At 37.6% G+C, this 23,741-nt stretch overlaps 1 protein-coding gene across 1 annotated transcript in view; it reads left to right on the plus strand.

Moving 5' to 3' along the window:
- Positions 1 to 23,741, plus strand: part of RANBP3L (RAN binding protein 3-like) — a 42,107-nt gene that overhangs the window by 1,996 nt on the left and 16,370 nt on the right. Inside the window, exons 2-7 of the mRNA XM_010008755.1 lie at positions 2,366 to 2,450; positions 3,580 to 3,679; positions 6,827 to 6,957; positions 7,854 to 7,974; positions 8,600 to 8,742; positions 11,800 to 11,992. Coding sequence (XP_010007057.1) covers positions 2,366 to 2,450; positions 3,580 to 3,679; positions 6,827 to 6,957; positions 7,854 to 7,974; positions 8,600 to 8,742; positions 11,800 to 11,992 — 773 coding nt within the window. The remainder of the gene's footprint in view (positions 1 to 2,365; positions 2,451 to 3,579; positions 3,680 to 6,826; positions 6,958 to 7,853; positions 7,975 to 8,599; positions 8,743 to 11,799; positions 11,993 to 23,741) is intronic.

Below are 23,741 nucleotides of genomic sequence, written 5' to 3' on the forward strand. Positions count from 1 at the left end.
AATCATCCCTCCTACTTTCTCTGCTCTTCCACCTCTTCTTCTGTGTGTGATACGAGTCTTATAGAGATGAATGAAGCTAGTTTGTTGGCCCTCTGCAATTACTGTGCCTGACCATGTCTCAGGAAACTGCTGACAGTTCCATTTCCTCAACTGGCTTTAATAATGAACACGAAAGGAGAAAATTGCAGTTTCTCTAGTCTGATTAAAGGCTTTCTAAGTAGATTGTGTTGTAAGTGACAGACGTTTAATACTGGAAAATGCAGGCTTCTGGTCATGTATTGAGCTTTGCACAAGGATTTGTATGGAAAACTGCCAGGGTTCAAGACCAGCACTGAAACTGGCAGCTACTCAGGCCTTTCTGGGCACTCTGAGACAGACAGTACCTGGATCTACCCCCTTTTCATCATCTCTTTGCACTATCTTATCCACATTTCTGTTTCTCCCACTCTTCATTGGTAGTTGCCATTCATTGAATTCACTATCTTTTTTCACATCTCCATGGCAAGGTCATCCCTGGCACATTTTGTTCTTCTCCTACAGCAACGGAAGTGTATTGAGGCTTTTGTAAGACTTTAAGGCAGGTACTTCCATTTAGCTCTCTGAAAGATGCTGCACTGAATACTTTTCCCTTACATTTCTGAAAATAATAAAAAGCCATTTCCTACATTATTTCTTTGAGACAAGGATCTAGTTTCTGGGCTTTTAGCTCTCCTGGAGTGCTATCCTTACTAAATTGCAACTGGAGCAGCTTACAAGTAGCAGATGAAATTTCAGGATTTAAATCAATTACAATTCTATCAATTTCAATTGGGAGTTTTCTTAAGGATAAGAAACACACTTCAGATTCCCTGTTCGTGGCCCAAAACACATATGAAAGGCTTCAAGAGGCCCAAAACACATATGAAAGGCTGAAAAGAGATGGATTTTCTGATTTATTTTTCTCATTCACTCTTAGTCTTAGCAACATATCAAGCAGGAGCATGTTAAAGAATTTTTTTTTTCCATATATATCAAGTGGAGAAAGCTTGTACTTGGGAATGCCTTCTGAAGAAAATTCAAGCACACTATAGTTGTGATCACTGAAACTAAATATTAGAGGCAATCATCAAAGTTATGTCAAGAAACCCAGCTCAGTAACAGGAAGATCCTCTGCATGACATATGTGCTGTTAAGCCCTGCCAAGGGTCGTAAATGACCTGGAAGAGCATGTAAGGGGTGCTGAAGTATGCAGTTTGTGACAGAGCATCAGATCATCTTCCTGCCAAGTCATCCTTATGGAAAGAAGGGGTCAAGAACTTGGATGGTTTTGCCTTTGCCAGGAAGGGATGCAGTGATTAAGCTCTACAAAAAACATGAACAACCTACAAGCCTTCTGTAAAAACAAAACAAAACAAAAAACAGCAACAGAAGCCAACAGCAGAAACCACAGAAATAAATTTACAAGGACTTTTCTAGTGACTTTTATATAAAATGGACCTTGTTAAGTTAAAGTGGCTGTATAATTAGTATTTAAAATCACAACTCTACTTATATTACAATATTCTTTAATGTAATACACAAGTAATATTCTTTTTACAAGTTGTGACTATGTCACTACTTAGAAAAATGTTCAAATCCTTCTCTTAGAAACACCTAAAAAATAAGAGGCTAACTGGGAGTAGTTAAACTCAGAGGGGCAATCAAAAAAATAAATTGTTTTTTAAACTGAAAAATCTGAGACACTGAGAAGGAAGAAGGGACGTAAGAAGGACAAGTGTTGTTTTAATGTGGCCTCTGCCAAAACCAGTCACACTACAGATCCTAAACAGAAAGTGATTTATCTACCTTATTAATTTTTCTCCCTAGTCTGTATCTCCAAACTGTAGTTGTCTAGTACCAAAGGAGTATTTAGTTTTCTTCACTTCTCATTTTAAGTACATCTGTGGAACAGGTAATTGAAAAATAGAAGGGTCTTCCTTTCCAGTTTTAGTTATACCTCATCATAAGCCACCTGCCATCCTGCCTTTACTTTTTGCAGTATTTATGTGAATGGGAAGTGTGTGTATTAGGATACACTGCCCTTCTGCCTTTCCAAGATGTCAGATGGATGGCCAAGGAAGGCCTGTAATGCAATAGGGACAATGTTATTCTGAAGAGTAACAGAACTGCTTGTTGGAAGGATGATGTATTGATGTTATGATAATAAAATTACTCCCATTAGAGACTAAAATTGTAGCAAAAAAATTAAAGAATTTGTCTGATTACTTAAGTGGTCATTTTTTGTTTGTCTTTGATGTAAGGTATAGTAAAGTAAATGCATTAACTTATTTATATTCTGTATAAACTTCTAAATAGTTCTAAATCACATCTTCTTTTGATCCCACAGAGGTCAGTTGTTTGCAGACAGAAGTGCACAAAAGAGCAGCAATTCTGATTTTGTGTTTGGAGAAAACATGGATGAAAGAGTTCTGGTAAGATCTGTAAATGGTGGCAGATATTTTATCAAGGTTAATGTACTTAGGAGTTTAATTTTTTTTTAGAGGTTAATTCTTTTTAGCTTCTTCTGTTATTTTCAAGATATGAGTAAATATGATTCCAATGACTGTTAAGGAGAAAATATCTAAATATTTGCTGTAGGGGTAGAGGTTAGGGTAGGGTTAGGCATCCTTATTCTTCCCATCTTAGGTAAGTACTTGAATTACTAATCAATATCAGTATGCACTTATTCTCTTTTGCTCATTTTTTTACCAAAATAGGGTTTTTTTAATGTATTCCATGTAAAGTGGGACAGCCACAATATGAAATAAAAGAATGTGGTGTCCACTACTTTAATAGTTTCCACCATAACTGGTAAGAGGTGGGAGAAATTAATGTAAGGAGAAAGTTAAACACCCATTCTAGATTGTGTCCACATTATTAAACTACATTGTGAATACTATGAGACAGCTTCATGGATCAAGTCCTGAAGCAAATTCAGACCAAAAGGTGGTTCCCAAGCTGAGGACTGCAACATTTTAAATGGAACTGAAATTCATTTTCTAGCAGAAGTAGAATAAAAGCAGTATGCGTATCTGCCAGTGAAAAATCTTGGCAACCATAGGTCTGGGTGTGACTTTTGGCCAAGTTTGAGTTAAAAGGCAGGAGCTGAGCTACTAAATATTGTTAGGAGCCAGAAGCATTTATTTAGACGTGCCTAAGAACCTTCATCTGCAAAAACTGAAGGTCATAGAAATTTTTAATTCCTCTGAGTTGAATTTTGTGATCTCTGGGAATTTTAAACTATTATGCCGGGGCTTAAGTGCTTAAACTGGAAATCAGCTGGTATTTAAACATCTAAGTCTTTCAGTGGATTTAAATCCTAGTCCAGAATCCGTACAAAGAGGCCATTCTTTTTGGTGGAAGAATAATGTATTGATTTTATGATTAAAAAATTACTCCTACTAGAGGCTGAAATTGTATCATCTGAGTCAGTTTTACTCTTAGATATTATAACTGTGAAACTTTGGCTTAGCATGCATTAAATAATTTAATGTTCAGTTTGATGTGAAGGAACATAGCCATTCTATTTAAATAGGAATTTTTATTTCCCATTTTTCTTAGAGCCCTGAAAAGCATCCCAAGCTGTGTAATGAAGCTGATTCATATAAAGGAGAAATAACATCCATGTACATAGAGTCTTTTTATGTCAGTCCACAAACAAGTAAGCATACTCAGCAAACTCAACTAAAGTACAGTTAACTTTATTATTATATGTTTCACTGTATCTTAGAGGATGTCAAATGAGTGGTGGTCAATAATTTTAATCTGTTTTCAAGTTATCCAGTCACTAGTACACTTGCAGTGTGTGCCAAAATCTGTGTTCGGAAAGCAGCTACAGCTTGTTTTATGACATTTTAACTGGACTAGCTTCTGAATTCATAATCTAAGTTACTCAGGAAAGGACAGAGCTTTACAGATAATTATTATTTATTATTAGAAAAAAATGCAGTGAACTTTGCGAAGACCTTTTGGACTGCATTGTTAAAGTGCAATTCTAAGTTGTTGGCTGCTTTTATTTTGAGACTGTTCATATAAATTGCTTCGCCATATTTGTATTCTCATTTGGGATTGGAGCTTCTATGCAGATTGATTTCAGGGGTTGTTTGTGACTCTGGTGTACTCTTTTCTACTAGCGAAGCCATGAACTTAAGCTGTGAGGGACTCACAAGTAGTTCCCTATCTTGAGCTCTCTTGCCAAATTTTGCTCCCCTCTTTACTAATGGATGTATTGGATCCTCTTTGTATGAACCTAAATGATTCTTACATGTATGAACTTACTTATGATTCTTACAAGTAAAAAAAAAAAAAAAAGAATAAAAATTAAAGCCTATGGAAAACATAGAGTATGCAATACAGAAAGTTCTGTAAGAATGTTTTTCCTTTCAAACCCTGTCCTTTCGTGTTCCTGTTAAATGTTCATTTTATATGTGTAACTATTCTGAATCTTGGGACATATGTCTTTCATTATTTATTTATGCACAACAATATGACAGACGAGTTTCACTTGGAAAACTCAGGTCTACTGAACCTGCTGCTTGTTAACAGAGGAAGTTCTGTGGGGGATTGGGCAGTGTGATCATTTAAATGATAGAGTTTTCAGTTACTGCAGAAGCAAGGAGGAAGCCAGCAGAACTTCCACATTGGACTTCTGAAGGGCAGAGTTTGGCCTGTTTTGGAGAAGAGTTGAGAGAGTCCTGAAGGCAAAGGGGCCCTGGAAGGCTGATAATACTTCACGGTGGAAGTCTTGAAGACACAGGAGCAGCCTATCCCCATGTTCTGAAAGATGAGCTGACAGGGAAGAAGAGCAGCCTAAATAGAGGGCTTTGGCTGGAACTCAGAAACAAATGGACTTTGGAAAAGGAGGCAGGCAACTTATGAGGACTACAGAGATGTAGTGAAACTATACAGGGAGAAAATTAGAAGGGACAAAGCCCAGGTAGAACTCAACTTGGCCACTGTAGTGAAAGACAAAAAATGTTTCTATAAATATATTAACAACAAAAGGAGGACTAGGGAGAATCTTCATCATTTATTGGATGCAGGAGGAAACATAGTGACCAAGTATGACGAAAAAACTGAGGTACTTAGTGCCTTCTTTACCTTAGTCTTTAACAGTAGGATTAGTTGTTCCCTCGATACCCAGTTCCCTGAGCTGGAAGACAGGAAGGGCGAACAGAGTAAGACCTTCAAAGTCCAAGAGAAAATGATTAGTGGCCTACTACATCACTTAGATACATACAGGTCTATGGGCCCCAATGGGGTACACCCAAGGCTGCTAAGGGAGCTGGCAAAGTGTTTACCAAGCCACTTGCCATCACTGATCAAAAGTCCTGGCTAACTGAGGAGGTCCCAGTGTACTGGAGGTTGGAAAATGTGATGCCCATCTTGAAGAAGGGCTGGAAAGATCATCCAGGGAACTAGAGACCTGTCAGTCTGACCTTGGTGGCAGGGAAGGTTATGGAACAGGTAACCTCAGGTGCCATTATGCACCATTTATAGGACAACCAGGTGATCAGGCCCAGTCAGCATAGGTTTATGAAAGAAAGGTCCTGCTTGATGAACCTGATCTTCTATGACAAGGTGATCTGCCTATTGGATGAGGGAAAGGCTGCGGATAGTCTACCTAACCTTTAATACTGTTCCCCACAGCATTCTCATGGAGAAACTGGCTGTCCTAGGCCTGGACATGCATACTCTTTGGTGGTTCAGCCCCAAGTGTTATGGTGAACAGAGTAAAATCCAGTCAGCAGCCAGTCACCAGTGGTGTCCTCCAGGGCTCAGTACTAGGGCCACTCCTGTTTAATATCTTTATCTCAACGAAGCGATTGAGTGCACACTCAGTAAATTTGCAGACCACACAAAGATGGGCCAAAGAAAAGGAGCTGGGAGTGTGGGTCAACAGCAGCTGAATATGAGCCAGTGTGTGCACCCAAGTGGCCAAGAAGGCCAACATCACCCTGGCTTGTATCAGAAATAGCATGGCTGGCAGGGGTAGGGAAGCGATTGTCTATGTTCAGTTTTGTGGACCTCAGTACGGGAAAGAGGTGATGGAGTGTGTTTAGAAAAGGGCAATAAAGCTGATGAAGGGTCTGTAAAAAAAGTCATATGAGCAGCATCTGAAGGAACTGGGTTGTTTAGCCTGGAGAAAAAAGGAGACTGAGGGGAGACCTTATCTCTCTCTACAACAGCCTGCAAGGAGCTTGTAGTGAGGTGGGTGTTAGTCTCTTCACCCAAATAACAAGTGATAGGACAAGAGGCAATGGCTTCATGTTGTGTCAAGGGAGGCTTAGGTTGTATGTTAGGAGACACTTCCTTACAAAAATAGTTATTAAACTCTGGCACACGCTGCCCAAGGAAGTGGTTGAATCACCCTCCCTGAAAGTGCTTAAAAATCATATAGATATGGTGCTTAGGGACATGGTTTAGCCGTGGGCTGGTAGGTCTAGGTTAGTAGAGTTAGGTTGAAGTTTGGACTGGAGTATCTTATAGGTCTTTTCCAACCTGAATTATTCTATGATTCTGTTATTTAGGGCTGGTTTCTGCAAGTTGCCCTTAAGGGCAAACCTCTGCAACTGCAGAGAGCCTTGTTCAATTCAAAATGAAACTAAACAGGTGAGACATTTTAGATCATTCCAGCCTTTTTCTTCTGCTCTTCTATTTATGCTTTGGCCAAAAACTTATTAATAACAATAAATAATATTAGACACCACAGGGATTAATAAAGTCACAGGCCATTTTATGTGCTAGCTTTATTGTCCTGAAAAATAATCCCATAAAGAGGTTTTTTGATTTTTTTTTTTCCCTGAAGAAACAGCTTTGTTGAGGAATGCAACACCAACGGAATCAGCAACTGCTTGTATTTCTAAGCCAGTGGAGAAAGTTCTGTTAGATAAAGTTGAAGTTATAACTGGGGAAGAAGCAGAACACAATGTATTGCAGGTGTGTATTTCATAAAGCCTAGACAATGAGCAGTTTTATTGTTGAAAAGAACATCTAGATCAACTGCAGATTGCAGGAATCTGAAAATAACTTCAGTTTATATTTTAAATTTTCACTTTTTAAGACATAACCAATTTTTCTATAGGCTACTGTTTTCTTTTTCATACTATATTTGTTCATTTTATAGTCACTTTCAGTAAGTGGCTGCTTCAGAACTTTGTTCCACAGTTGTGCTTTATAAACATCTACACAGGCCATCAGCAGTAACTAAAACTTCAAAATTGGAAGTGACCTGTAGAAATATTTTTTATGATAATTTGTTTTGGAGGGAAGGGAAAGCAATGTGTTGTCAAAGTAGTGAGTCTAAAATACAAATTATCTTTCTGGCCTAGCAGGATGTATCTTGCTAATCTTTAAGCTCTTGCTCAGAAAATAGCAATGATGTATATTATTTTAAAAATCTTAACATGGAAGTTACATTATTTTATCTTCTCAGAACACAGAAGTTTAATTCTCTTTGAAGTAGTACTCTTTCAGGAGAAGTGCCAGTATCTTGGGCTGCATAATGTTTCTAAAGAGTGAGAAAATAAGATTGTAGAACACTTGCAACACGTTCAGCTGCATTAGTAGGTTCACAGGTGTAGAGTTACTGAAGATGAAGTAATTGAAAACACTAAACTAAGATTCATGCTGAATGTTTTCCATGATCAGCAGAAAGTTTAGGGCAGATCTGCAAGCCATTTCTTTGTAAGTAATGATGGGGATATATATCTATATATTTAGCTTTGAATACATGCATATGCATATTAAAAGCTGTATCAAAAGGTTTTAAAACATAGAGTTTTAGAACCAATAAAATCAACACTGTCCATTTCCATCATGTATTTATCTTTCAGATAAACTGCAAGCTCTTTGTTTTTAATAAGCTCTCTTTAACCTGGACTGAAAGAGGCAGTGGATCCCTGAGGCTTAATGACACTTCTAGCAATAAAGATGGAATGTTGCAGTCAAGGCTAAGTAAGAATTAAATAACAAAGTAACACACATGAAACACTAAAAAACTTATGCTATTGCTAGTCACAAACTTGTTTCAGCACGTTTAAAACTGAGTAGCTAGTTTCACTTAAATCAAATTGCTGAGAATCTTTTTAATGTTGCCTGGTATAGTTAGTTGTGTTACAGACTAAGGCACTGGACATTTTTCACTTATTTTGTACACTCATGCTTGCACATGTTGTTATGTTCTGTGCATTTCTACTGCAATTCCTCTTTAGCGCAGTCAGCAGTCTGATAGTTTGCTTTTTGTTGATTCTGCTTTTCCAGGAGCTCTGTTTCAAGTCAGTTCTGGAATGTTGTTTTTACTCTGCTGTTATTTTTTGTTCTGTATTGCACAGTTTCAGCAGATATATTTGCTTTGAATGCCAGATATATTGAAAGAAACTGATACATTTTGGTATTATAATAACAACAATAATAACAATAATAGTAATAATAATAATAAAATCTCATCATGTCAGGTTTTAGGCCAAATTAAAAAGAGTAATTAATGAAAATACTAGTTGTATATGAGTGGTCCATAAAAGTGCTACATTAAAAATACAGATGGTTCCAATGACTTATCATGTAAACCTTCTTATTTTAGTTATGCGAAATCAAGGCAGCTTGAGACTAATTCTTAACACCCGACTTTGGGATCAAATGGTTATAAAAAGGGCAAACAGGAAGAGCCTGTGCTTCACTGCAACAGACCAAGAGGACCACTCTGTTCAAGTATTTCTAATTCAGGTAAGCAAGAGGTAAAAGTGCCCTCCAAGTCCTTAGTTCTTTTATGATTCTGAAGTCTTGCTGAGGTTCTGGTCTTGGCAAATGAACTTCTATGCTTTGTGAGGTTACAATTAGCTTAGCTGTTATGGAAACAGCATGGTAGGAATTTCTACACAGGTAGTTACATATTCACAGGTTACTTTTGTACAAAGCAGCAGTTTTCTGCAGTGGTTCTCAACACAAGTGTTTGCAATAATCTATCCAGCATTGCACCTCTATTTTTCAGTTGAGGAGAACACAGATTTTACAATGTCACCCAACAGTAGTCTTGGGAATTCTGATTTTCTCTAGCAAGGGCTGATAAATGGAAGATGGGAATGTGGTGGAGTTATTTGCAAATAAATACCGTGTACATCCTAGGTTAGGAATTGAGAGCATCCACGTGAGTTTAAGGATGTCTCTGGCTTCTCCAGTAGACCTTCCTTGGAAGGCTTCAGTCTCTTGGGTGAGAAAAATCACCATTTCCAGGAAGGGTCTTATGTCATATTCAAACAAAGCACCATATACTGTATATGCAAGCAATGTAAGTCTATAATTTCCGAACAGTGATTGACCTAACTATGGCTGTGCTGCACAGCTTGACAATTAGAACTATCCTAGATTTCCAGATGTGCTGCATTTTTTTCTAGCATATATAGATGTAAACATTCATTAAATTCTGTCCTGGCACTTCTGGACAGTAAAAAAATACATATATTAGAACTGGGGGAAATGTTTTTCTTCTTTCCCACTTAAGTCTAATACCCCTGAATAGCATCGGCTCCCAACAAGAATCAAGGTATGTGACAGCTGTATGTGAGTGACAAGTGCTGCAGGAAGCTGCTTCTGCAGTTGTCACTGAAGTGACTGGTGTCCATCCCTATGGTTGGTATCCAGCTGGACAACCAGTGACCTTGGAGTGTGGAAGGCAAGTTGGTCAATCTCTGAAACACACGGCAGGCATCACCAAAGCCTTGGCTCATAAATCAGGCTGGTTTAGTAGTCAGTGCAGCCCAAACCTCCAAGCAGAAATTTTAACTGCTATTTAATTTTTTTCCATGTCACAGGAATGATTGAATCATTTGGTTCACGGGTATTATACAAAGGATTTCTCATGAGTGAAGGAGAAGAGTCATATGGTGCTGATATCAAGGGAGGCAGTTCACAAGACTCCATTAGGTTGGTCCTGTAGAAGTCACCCAGGTTGGCACAGAAGGCTGGCATGCTCACTTTTGGTGGCATTGGAATTTGTACAGCTATGAGTAAGGCAGATCAGAGAACTGATATGGGTGGTTTTTTCCATGTTTGCTTAGTTTTTTAGCTTGATTTTATTCACATGTGATCACCCTAATGGTGGTATTGGCACAGTGGAGAGGGTAGAGCTGAGGAGTCAGAGGATTTATGGAGGTGAGTCCACCTCTCATGGCAGAAGCTGGAGTTCCTATTAAAGTGACAGAGGAACTCTGGCTTTTGAATGAGTGAGTAAAAAGCTACAGATGGAAATGATCAGACTGAATAACTACCTCTTTCATATTTACTGCCCTAAAAAGCTCTTTACAGCTTAGATTTGCCCACTGAAAACTTCATCTGTAGTTGAGACACCTGAACAACTCCAAATTGCTTTTTTCTGTGCCTGGCTATAGGGAGAGAATTCTTTGCTGCTGCACATCTGGGTAGCACAGAAGGCAAGCCTGATCTGCTGGTGCTTCCCAGTTACATACACCTGTACACACTGAAACATGTCATTCCAATCTGAAGAAGACATACTTTTTCCTATTGCCAAGTGATATAGACAGAAATTACTCCACATGCACAGAGCTAGAGAACTGGGCTATCATATGCATTCAGTTACTCTCTGGTAGGTTATTTTCTTCATAAGAACATGGTAAGTACTCTGTAACACTTCTAACAGTGCCCAAATGCAGTGCTTTTAGGAAGCACAAGCATGTGTGGACACTTGGTATGGTCTGTTCACCTCATCAACCCACAGTGTCTGGAAGTGTTGCATTAGGCATGTGAGAGCATGCTCCTCTACTTGAAGTTTCCTTTGCTATCTATTTTATGAAATGCCTTTCCCTGAATTTTTCTAATTCATTTTTTAAACTTTTACTACTATATTTTGGCCTGTTGGTTTTAGTTCATACTTTCTATTCCCACTCTCTCCTGAGGCAGCAAATTCTAGAAGTTCTTACTCTATGAATGAGCATTACACTAATCCTCTGCTGCCTTCATTAAGCATTTACTGTGTGATTTGCTAAACAGTTGTACCATATTCAGTTTATCCACCACTTCTATAATTTTGAAAACTCCAGTGATACCCCCTTCTCATTATTCCCTTCAGACTGAAGAGTCTCAACTCTTCACAAGGAACTGCACTACCCCCTTGATAATTTTTTGTGCCTTTCCCTGTATCTTCTTTCATTCTACTTTGTCCTTGAGGTGTCGTGCTCAGAACAGAACACAGTACTCAGAACATGACTGCTTGAAGGCTTCATGTACTGGCAAAACACTGCCTTCTCTAGTTCTCAATACTCTTCTTGATGATGTCATATTCTATTTCACAATAATGGCACAATTCATGGTATCTTTCAATTTTATAACCACAAATTATTTTCGTAGTTAGGTTTTGAAATTCTAATTTATTCTGTAAATATGCAATACATATATGAATATTTCAGTGCTTTATTACTTCTAGAACCACATTCAGGAATTGCCTGGAATATGAAGTAGTCAGTACGAACTGAGCCATTCTTCAGGGGGAATAATAATTTTTAACCTTATGTTTCATGTCACTGTAGATAAGATAATCAACATTTACATATTATAAAACTCAGACCACTTAAAGAAACTTGACATTATTTATCTTTAAATTTATTTTCTGAAATGAATTATTACATGTGAATCTTAAGTGAACTGTTTTGATTAAAAAGCACAAAATACAGCTCATTCATACTTTTGAAAATTTCTTAGTCAGGTTCTGAATGAAAAGTAGAGATTCTTCTTGGTTAGTTTGGACTCTATGCAATTTATGTTCTGCAGGGAAGCTCAAAAGACACTGGGTACCTGTATGCAGCAATACATCACCGCCTTGTGGCACTGCGAAGCTTTGCTGAGCAAGAGCCAGATACTAATCAAGCAGACACAGAGTCAGAAATAGCTTCTCAGCCATTAAACTGTGATAGTGACGATGAAGCTGATGAAAAAATAACTCAAGAGAGCAGCAGTGGATCTGGTAAGCAGAAATTTTCCTGGGAATGCTGTAATCCTTTCCAAATATTTTCTTGTAAGCAACGAATATTGTTTTGGGTTTTTTTTTACTGGCTTTTTTTTTTTCCCCACACAGACTATAACTTTCATCTGTTACTGATACCCCTTTACAGGTAGAAGATGGTAATTCCTTTTAGGTTTTTTTTTACTTCCTACTGTTAAAATTCAAGGGTTTGCCAGATGAACCATCTACACCTCTTTAGAGCAGTGGAATATTCTTTTGACAAAAGGCTGAGGGTTAAGAAATTTTAATATTGTCAAGCCTTACCTAACAGTTTAAGTAGAAATTACTACAAGTTTTGAGATAACTAATTCTTACTTGACCAAGTGAAAATTGAATCCACTCACATTAGCACTTAGTAAGTTACTAACAGTTTCAAGCATAATATGTTTACTAAGATATTTATTATGCAGTAGTTAACTGAATTTAAAACACTTACTCTTGATCAGCTGTAACAACTACCTCAGTAGGAAATTTTCAGGTCAAGATTTACACACAAGTTTGGCCAGCTTTCTTCAACACAACAAAAATGTAGGGAATCCTGAAAGTGAACCATGAAACTAAAACAAGACAAAAGGGGCAAGCTGTGGACTTAAACTTACTCCGGAAGCTGTTAATACAGCTCATGACAAGGCTGGGCAGAAAGCAAGGCAGAAAGAGCTGTCAGACTTACAAGCTCTTATAGCAGCAAAAGAGAAGTCAAGCGTCTGGGTCAAATTCATTTGCCTGTGCCAAACTGCTACAGTGGATAGAGGAGCTGCCAATTACATGCAATTTTCTAACAGATAGACTACAGCAGAAATGTTCCTCATAGCATTAATTTCCCTCTTCAACTGAGTAACATACTGTCCTTATAATATAAACTCTTCCTTTTAACAAGGGATCAAGTCATGTGTGAGTAGCAGCTATGAGTGACTATTTGCTTAGGAAACAAGTCTTTTTTTTCCTCTGGAACCAAGTAGATCACAGTTTCCAGAGTTTGCTCCCATTGTTAATTGTTGTTTAACTACATTTCAGTAGCATTCTGTGTTCCAAACAAAGCACGATGCTCTTATAAAACATTATTGGTATTACAAAGCAGCTCTGGTAACTTGAAAACTCTGGATGGAGGTTGATTCCTTTCCAGAATTACTGATGACAAGAACCCTTTTGTTCTTTTTAGGTTGAAAAAAAATGTAAAACATAATTTAAAAAAAAATAGAAAAAAGAGAGGGGAAAGGGAATGTCAAAGCAGTGTGGGAGCACAGATTTACAAGTTAAATATTTATTTTGATTGACAGAGATTTCTGATACTAATATTCAGATGGCAGCCAGCAAACAAATTCTGTGATATGAGTGTCAGCTGCTGTTATTTACTGACCTTTTAGTTTAATAATCTGATTTTCATTTATGTTGTTACAGGCAGCAGTTCTAACATTCCCTTTCAAGTGCTTTTTTGACGACTTCTAGCATTTCCTGCGTATCTTAACCTCTTTTATTATTCTCAGAGCCACAAGGGTTTTAATTTTGCATAGATTTTGATTACTGGTATCCAGCTCCCACTTTACATGCAGACTTTCTCACCTTATACACACTTGTTCCCAAAGTCCCATCTCCAAACATGAAGAAAAATACACCTCAAGGATTTTGAATAGGGTGTGGTCAATTTAAAATATCATAATTGAAACATCCATTTGGATGAAAGTTACCAGATCCTGCATATGTAAAAGCATTTGTTCAAAGCTTTCATTTTCATGTTTTCGTGATCATTTAAGGATGTGTGTGAATAAGTTCTTATTTTTATTGATGTAACTCAATTTCAGAGGTTACCTCTCTTTTAAGACTACTATAAATGTTAAAAAGCATGAGTTCTCAGTGACTGTTTCATTACAAGAAATGCAATTAGAAAGTATGCCTGTGTTTTATTTCATTCCATTCTACCTGTTTTTTTTTTGGTTTTTTTTTTTTAAAAAGGATAGTTCTTTCTGTTCTTAATCTAGGCAGTTTCCTTCTTATTAAACTGAATGAACACAGTTCCCTAGATTATGCTATATATTTCATGACACTGTAAAAGATATGAAAAAAATAATGCGGATTATCTGTAGTGCTAGAGCCTGAAGAAGAAAGCAAATATGTTCTACGTAACAAGCCAAGCGTTATGAATATTGCAGTGATTCCATATGTTTGTGAGACATTTTTGTAAGAATTTTAAGCACAGAATTCTTCATAACATCCACAGCATGTGCTATAAAAGGGCAGTATATAAGCTACTAGAGATACTTCTACCATTTTACAAATTCAGTATAGACATTTATTCCAATATTTTCTACATTTTTATGGAATAGCTTTACTTTCAAGTAGAGATATTAATTTGATGAAGTCTCTAAAGAATAAGCTGTTGTACCCAATGCATGATTCTTTAGATCATATTTCACCAGATAAATCTTGGGTATTTTTACCAATACAATTGCTCTATAAATTTCAGTGGAGAGAAACAGAACACCTCATCTTTAAACAGATGTTGAGAGTGGATGGAATCAATAACACTCTGGGAAGTATTAATCTTTTCCTACTGGCTACAAAGTGAATTGAGGAGATTAATTTAGACTAGATAGCAAACTTCTGTGCTGACCAAAGTTAAGCAGATATCTTCTTCCATTTATTTAATTGCTAATTCATTTCTCTGCTAAGTATTGCAACTATGTTTACCTTCATTTGTCTGGAGGAAAGATCAGAATTCTGTATTATGCAGATTAAAATTTTTCTCAGTAAATAATTTAACAAATAACAATGAAAAATGTTGATTATGGCAATGTGTAAAGTACTGGTCTGAGAGGGGAATGCTACCTGCCTTCAGAGGGTTGCATGACTCTCCCCTTTCATTTTTCTTCTTGGACTTGAAAACTTTACATTCTTTGCTGTGTGGTAGATCTGCTTCAAAAAACAGAACAGAGAATTCCCTTTTGCCAGGCACATAGAACAGCCTAATGAGGAAGCATGGTCTCCTGGCAGGCACTGAGTTGTACCTGACCTCTGTGGGTAAAGACAACCTAGCACCCCACAGGTCTATGTACCTGCATGTTCTGCAACGAGTAACATAATGCCAGATGTTGCCACTACTCCCTCCTGCTTTGCTAATGGCTCTCAACTATGGATTAGGGGCTTTCCTGTATGTTAGCAAACTGGTGCAAGGTGTCTGTGCAGCCAAAGTCTTCTGACTCCTGTTTCTTAAGCAGCTTGACTACAGGCAGTTACAAGCTCAGCACATGGGAGTACTGATTGCACTGCTAATATGCATAAATTCTCTATGTAGTTATTGGATGGACAATTCTCTAATGTAGACACCACACAACTCTTGCAGGGTGCCCTCCTATTCACTCAAACAAGGTGTGTGTGTCAGGCCCAAAAAATGATGCAGCCAGAGCAGGGATCTATTAGAGCTTCAACACCTAAACTTGCCACTGGTAGGAGAACATCTGAAGTCAGTAGACTCATAAGTGACCAAGATATCTCTGAAAATCTTACTCCTTGCTTCTGGCATTTCTAAGAGGTTTTTCTGTTAGACATAAGGAGATTTTGTCCTTGCCCAAAGTAATGCATTTTATTTACATTTAGAAAGAGGTGCTGTTTCCATCACAGTTACCAGAAATAGCAAAAGTTCCTCAGACTGTTGTAACCCTGTTAGTATTTAGTAAGAACTGTTATTCTTTAGAGGCATAAGGCATTTATTTCACAGGGAAGTATGATATGTCAGTCATAGCAATAGAATAGCAGGGACCTACAGGTAGGATGGTTTCTACAATTCCTTTTCCCTTTTCTGATTGTGCAGGAAATTGTTTGTTTTTATGGCTGAGGGTGAACACAGAAACTGGAAAAGTACACGTGAGGGACAAGGATGACAGTGCCACTAAGCAAAGAAATGTTTTATGCATTATTTCTTATACTGCACTTCACCAATTACTCTTAAATGTTCTCCTAACTTCATCCTCCATGAGGGATCTTCTCTTTAGATTGAGGAGTCCCCTCTTTTCTTTCATGGAATTTTCTTTCAGAAGCTATTAGTGTGAATTCAAAGATGCTAGAGTAAATCCCAAGGACTCTCTCCATATGTAGCCACAGACCTTAAGAGAAAACCATACTGTGTGAAGATACAATGTGTCCTATATGGATCTATGGCTTTTGGTGATGAGAGAAAGTATTATATCACAGAAGTGCAACCTTTGCTTTATTTTTGGCATGTTTTCTAGGCCACATGCACATGTACCTCCCAGGTCGGCCTCATTAGGACTCTAGTCACCTGCTGGTGTTTATCAAGATATAAAATGCTACAAGAGCTTTTTTCATTCTTAAGTAAAATATTTTTAAAGTTCTTAAAGGAACTACTTACTGATCAGCAACATCATTGGAACTTCTGAAAAAACACTATATTTGTTTGACATTTCTTGTAAATTTAATTTAAATTCTTAACAGTTATTAAGTATTCCAAAACATAAACCTAACACACACAGCCTGATAGTGATTAAAGTCAAGGAAAAGTTAAGAAATAAATTATCTGTTGGAGTCCAAGTTTCTGTATTCTTTGCTGTAGATACCAGGAACATCTAAGCAGAGAAGAAGGGACAGCTCTCTGATTGGCTTTAAATGCTAACGTATCAGGAAAGAGAGAGGGGAAATCAGTTTTAATGTTCTGACAAACTCAAAGCCTTTGATTTCACCTCTGCAAGTTTAAAAACTTTTATTTATTTTAAAGTATTTATTATAAATTTAATTATTCAATTTAAATTTTGATTAATATATACGATTAATTGTATTTACTTATTATAAACACTTAAGTATTTACTTGTGGCCAGGTGGTAGCAGCAATTTTCAAACAGATACTGAAATACTGATATTATGTGTCTGGCACTCATCAGCTGTATCTACTTTTCACGGATTAGTCATAGTCACAGAGATTACACATCAAAACCACCACAGGGTACTTTATCATGACCAATTAGTTATTTGAAGGTATGTTACATTTCTCACGGTTTACTGAACATCAACTACGAAGTGTTCCGTTTCCAAAGCAAGATGATTTGCATCCCAGAGACATTTTCCTATCCTTAGTGCTGATGTGCTTTATTGACTTGGGGGTCATGGGCTTCATTCACAGTTCACATGCTCAAATATTTGTGAATAATCCTGTGTTATCTAGGTAGATATTTACCTAAACCAGGAACTGATCATTTCCAGACTTTAACCTACCACTTTGGTATTATGAAATGCCAGATTGTTTCAAAACATGAATATGCTCAAATAAGCCAGATCTTTTTAACCTCTTTTTCAGATCATTCTAGATGGAACCGCAGGCAGTCTGTAGTCTGCTTGTGACACCTACCAGAGCTTGCAACATTATGACTGGGAACTCCATCTTCCCAAAACGTCTAAACTGACTCATCAGCCCCTGGAAGGAGGAAATCAGATGCATTTTGCTTTAAGACTTTGAAACAAAGATTAATTTTAGGGACAGCTTAAGTTTAATACATTGAGAAGAACTTGAGATGCACTTTTGGGGATTCCAGTTGGCCTTCTTTGCACTGAGATAGGAATGACACAACGGCTTCCAATACTCAAGAAGTGTTACAAAGGCTTCAGATTTTAGAACTGAGTATATTTAGATGCATTATTAAAGTAAGGAATGTTATGGAATCAATATTCATCATATTGATTGAAAAAAACACATACCCATGAACTAATAATACACACGAAGAGATAGTTGTCACTTTTCATCTATTATTTAAAAGGTACATTTAAAAATCTTTAAATGGGGCTTCACTGAAACCTTTTATTTAAAGTTGTGTGGTAACATTCAGCATCCTGTTTGTAAGTACATACCAGCAAAATTGGGAGTGGCAGGCTAACATGACCAAGGCCTGTATGTATCAGCCTTAATAATAAGTTGGTTTTTTTCTTTGTTTTGAAAATATATGGAGTTGTATACTGGTTGTAGCATTTTGTTAAAGGGCAAAGAAACATGATCAGCCCTTACACCTGTAAGCACCAGGAGAATTCACAGTGAAGAACTGCAATCCACTTCTAAGGGACATAGGAGTTTTAAGTTGTAAAAGTGTATTTGCTTGCACTCATTAACACCTTCTCAGTTGCACAGAACAAGTACTTGCACTGTTAATTGTCTATTTGATATAAGTAAATAAATGCATGCACAGTATAAGTAGGTATCTGCATTAAAAATTCTCTTTAATGTGTGAGATTATGTGAGATTACTTCTGCTTTAGCTGTAGCTATATCCCTGAACAGCATCATTCCTTGAAATAGATGAATGTTACACTTCCTACTATGTGCAATAGTTTCAACAGTGCCAAAGACCCACTCACTGTGTAGAAGTGATTCCACAAACTACTGCATTCTACCTAACTATTCTCATGGGGAATCAGGAAGATCTATTATCTCTAATGCCACCTGTGAATGAAGACTTTCCAGATCATTCATAAGCCCATGCACAGTACAAGCACCATTTATGCTCTGTGTTTTATATTCATTGTGTCAAAGTATATAAAAAACAATGTCAGCAATCATTCTGCTGCAGCTCTCTCCTGCCTTGTATGCTTGCTGTTGGTTACCAGAAATGATTTGTCATCCTAAAAAGCTGAAACAATGTACTGCAATATATCTGAAGTCCTTTTAATTGTAACCATTTCTCAATCTTAAAAACTGAATCAGACCCGAAGGGTCAAATTACAAATTAGTTTTCCTATCTGAACATATGTATCCAGTTGGAAGAATTCCAGCTTCTTCCTGAATTCTCAGTCCCCTGTCAAGATGAACATCCAGATGAAGCTGAACCAGCATCTGGATTACCCTGAATTCCAGATAGCCCACTGAAATTAGCATTTGTCTGACATTGATTTAGCATCTGGGTGAGTGTAAACTTAAGTGGGATTGGATTTCTGCCTTGAGGAAAAGAGGAGTGCTTCACAACAGAGGGCCTGTGTCAAAAAGTGACACACTGGGATTCTCTTTGACTTCAGTTTGCTGATAACAAAACTGTTCTTTCCATGACTAGCTGTACATTGTGACCTTTTCTATCAGCCTCACTCCTGACCAGAAGTATATCTGCATCAGTGATGTTCATATTTCATTGCTGCAACTCCTACTTGGGAACAAAGCTCCATAGTGTAAGAACTTCAGTAGTTGTAAAACACAGCAGCATGTATTTAGCAACAGGTCATGGTGATAACTTTGCCCTGGAGTTCAGCTGGCTATGCACTACATGCGGAGTTTGATTTCAAAGTCTGTCCTGATAATCAAAGCCTGCTGTGAAACAGGATTTAAGCACCTGAGTGTCATGATACCCCTCTAAATTCTACTACAGCTGTAAAATCCTTGGCAAAAGGAGTGTTCCAGAGCAGGCACAACACCACTTTTGCAGACACACTTAAACTTTGTAATTTGCTCCCACAGCATGAGGAACAAGGTTTATGATTGTTCACAAATAAACTCTCTTTTGATTTGCCTCTTGCCAAGGCTGTTACATATATATATATGTGTATGCATATATATATACACATATATATATAAATATACACAGTAACACACAGGCTTAAACATGAATCTGTGTCTCCTAAAAGCTGAGGAGGAAAAGACAGGCTTAACTGATTTGAAGAGTTTGTATACTGTAGTAATAAAGGACATATAAATCCATTTATGTGCATTTATATTTATGGTATAAATTTTTACTCTTGAGTTCCTAATACTTTATTTATTTTATTTAGTCTCCTTGCACTAAAATTAATTGTTTCTCAATATTGATGGTATGTTAATATGTAATATATTAAATTGGTTTTTAAAATGTAAAGTTTGTCATTTTAACACAGCCAGAGTGACAATTTCTATGCCTGAACAATAAACAATTTTCTTACAGCTTTAATTTACAATTAACTAGTTGCCTTATTTTTTGTTCCAGTCAGAGCTTCTTTAAAATAGCTGCAGAATTTCAAGCCTATTTTCCTAAGGAAACAAGATTTAAACAGTTGTATACTCCATCCTTCTATCTGTCAGACCCACTTCAAGCCCACTGTTCAGTTTAACAGTAATTGAAAGGGAAGTAGGAAGTTCAAAGGTAATTAAAGTTCTTCATGAGAATTAGTAGTTGTTGAGTGACAAAATTCAGGGGAAGGTATCCCTTGATACCTAACTTGAGGAAAAAGTTTCAGGGTAAGCTTGGTGTTGTCTGTGAGGATTTTGGGGTTGAGCTCCTTCTTCTGAATATGCTGCAGCATTTGCTGGGAGGGAGGAGAAAGGAAAACCATGGAAGTACGGATGTCTGTGATTACTTTGAGCTGAAGAGGGAAGTAGGGACATGACCCAAATGCATATGAAACTAGACATCACTAATTTTGATGTTTGTGGAGCTACGTGTTCTTCTATGTTTGGATGTGGGCTTTTCTTGGTTGTGGATGTTTGTTTGTTTGCTTTTTAATGAATGTTATTTGTTCATTTATCTGTAACAAATCCCAGTAAGTAATTTATATACATCAGGGATGCAGAGCTGAAAACTCCTATGTGTTAGTGCAGTAATAGTTTTCAAAAGGAGGGAAAAATATAAATTCCTAATATAATGACACGTATGGAGATACCTTTCTCTAACATGAGTTTCTGGGAAAATTAACTTAGATATGCTAGCCTAATTGGTTTGGTTTAGATTCTAGAGGTGTTTGTATCTCCTCCTATATCTTGTCACTCAGGTTTTTATGTCACAATCTTTAGTGACCTCTGAGTTGGTTTTGGCAAACTGAAGTTAAGAGTTTGATAACGTCTTTATTGAATGAATGATTGCAGGGAAAACTTTTAGCACATTTGGTACTACTTCCAGTAGTACATGCACAGCATGGATAGGGAAGGGAAGAGCATACTGTTTTCCCTAGCTGGGTTTTGGAGGATCTACCACTGGGGTATGCTGGCAGGACAGCACACATTGCCTGTTCTACAGGAGTGTCTGTCTAAAACGGGGAGTTTAGGTTCCTGCATTGCCTTTCACAAACACTGAAGTTATTCTTGCACAACAAGGAGTCTGCTGCTGTTTCAGTATATTCAAGCTTCTGAAATGTTCTTTTCCATTTTGTTAGTCTGTTTTAGGGATGGTGTAGTTGTCTTTGCATAAACAAAGACTGGGAAGAAATGTAGAAAAGTAAATTTCTGTTAATTAAAACATGTTCTAATGAAAGCATCGGACAAGAAAGTAATTGGTTTTGTGTGAAAAATGTTCAATAATTTACATTTACAGGAAAAACAGCATTTATTTTACTTCTTCTGAAGCACACTCCTCTATTTTGGAATTTATGAAGCGAATTATGTGACCCAACAACATAATCACTGATGAGGGTACTCACAGAAATGAAAGCACACATGGATAGAACCTTTGCAATCAGAAATTCCATCAGGCTATACCTGCTAATGTGTTCATCTACCTACCTTGTAAATTCTGATGTGTCACATGAGTGATGTGTTCTCTAAGCACCAGCCTGGATTTTTCCTCTGAAAAACTAGAATTAACAGCTGTGGTCAGCTGGGCTCAAAATCTGAGGACTCAGGTTTTGTGAAATGTTACCCTAATGGTCTGTTTACCTCTTCCTCTGTGAATGCAACTGCCACTGATAGCATTATCATTTTCAGGTACCAGTATAATTTAGGGGCATGGAAAGGAAGTCTAGAGAATGTAAATGTGATTGGATTAATTATATAACTGGTTTTTAATTACAGTATTATGAGAGGGCATTAATTCTTCAATAAGGAGTAGAAATGAACAAGTTGCCCTAGATTATAAATTTACTAAATGCAGTACATACATACTTCTGGATGAAAAAATCTGCATTTGGAGATACAAATTTCTGGTGCAGCTATGTATTGCCAGTTTTGCAGCTAGTGTAACAACTTAGGAATAATTTAGTGTTTACATGGAAGTTTTTCCCATTGCATTGTTTTGTAACACATGATTTATTAGAAGATTATTACACAGGGATTTTTAAAAGTCTACTATGTAACTTGAAGAATGTAGAGCTAGGAATACCTGGGTTTCTGTGGATTTGTGTCTTGAAATCTACGTGATGTATTATAACACCTTGGTGTCTAAAACAGGCATTACCCTGAAGCACTTCCCATACTGCAGGCAGTATTGAGGTGTTTGGTTCCATGCAAAATGTTTAAGTACTCTGTGCCCAAAACAAAGTCGGTTGTAGCCTGCCAAGGATTAAAGAAGTTATTACACTGTGAATTCACCCCTGCTCCATACTCAGATCCTATAAGAATACGAGGCTAAAATATCTATGCTTATTGATTTAATTCTATAGGAACTAATCTGTCCCTCAATGCACTGGGTAAACTGCTCTGAAGTCACTGAAGATGGGGCATAAAGATATGTCTTATGCCCCAGAATGCAAATAAATCTCAAAAGAAGTGAAGTGTCATTTGACAGACACTTCAGTCTTGTTCTTGTGTACCAGGTGTGTGTTCAAATCAGAAGGATTTTTTAAGTAAGGGAGAGGTTAAGCAGTGTCTACTGAACATTTTTAAACTAGGTCCATTTACCAAGTAAGATGTAAACTGTGAGTAACGTCCCATAATCCCTGTTTTATGCGTTATGGAAAGTATAAACCTTTTTCTACATAGACAATGGTATGTCAGATGATCTGTGTACCCTTCATTAGTCTATCAGAGGCTTTCTTTTGGATACCCTGGATGAATCCCTTCATGCTCTGTGCCTCAGCTCTGCTTCCAGAACATAAAGATATCCACTGTTTTAAATTTACATTTTAAAATACATATTTCATATGTTATGCTTAGAATGCTAGCTGTGGGTATGAATTCAAAAGACCATAACATGATACTTGCATGGCCTCAGAGTAAAATACTGACCCATATTTCAGCTTGTCTTAGTGGCTGAGGGTTATTTGTTTTTCAAAGATCAGACCAGTTCAATGTAAACAGGTGATACATGAAGCACAGAATTGCAGAGGAGCAGCTTTATGGTCAAACAAGTTATAAAACAGATAGCATTCTGGACAGAGCTGTAAATTTTCAAAACCTCTTGAATCTTTTTGGTCTCCAGGATCTTGTATTACCTACTGCTTTGTACAATCCAGAAGTTAATGGTTATACAGAGTGAGGTTTGCTCTGCCTAGCAAAGGAATTAGTTACGTTTAATTACTCTCCTTGCAATCTGCTTCATGGTAGTTTCCTTCAAGGCCAAGCTAATCAGTAGATAGAAAATCCTCCTACCTCTCAGTAAAGACGGGATGGAGCTTTTGTGTTGGCCAAGGGCAGGGAAGGGCTGGGTGGCTTTAGCTGCTTTGTTTTCCTAAGAGTCTCCTTGCAAACTCTGCAGGAGGGTGCTGCCCTGACAAGCCGAAGCTGCTGCTCCCATCTCTCCCCAGAGCGCTGGGATGTGACTTCCCCAGGGAAAGCCCCGGCACAAGTGACACAAACCTGACACAAACCTGCAGCCTCCGTGAGGCTCCCAGGGCACGAGGGCTGGGGCCAGGGCCTGAGGAAGCAGCTCTCAGTAACATGAAAACACCCCGCTGCTTCCAGACAGCCAGACAGCTTTCTGACAGGGCTAAAAAGGAATTCGGGATCGTTTAGCGACTTTTTATTAGCCGAGCTTGCAAAACGCTTCCCCAGACCCGGCAACAGGCGCAGGGAAGGCCCCGGGCAAGGCGGGGGGGCCCCCGGGCGGCCC

Source organism: Chaetura pelagica, unplaced genomic scaffold, assembly GCF_000747805.2.
Source record: "Chaetura pelagica isolate M959 unplaced genomic scaffold, ChaPel_1.0 scaffold31, whole genome shotgun sequence".
In the NCBI taxonomy this organism is placed as follows: domain Eukaryota; kingdom Metazoa; phylum Chordata; class Aves; order Apodiformes; family Apodidae; genus Chaetura; species Chaetura pelagica.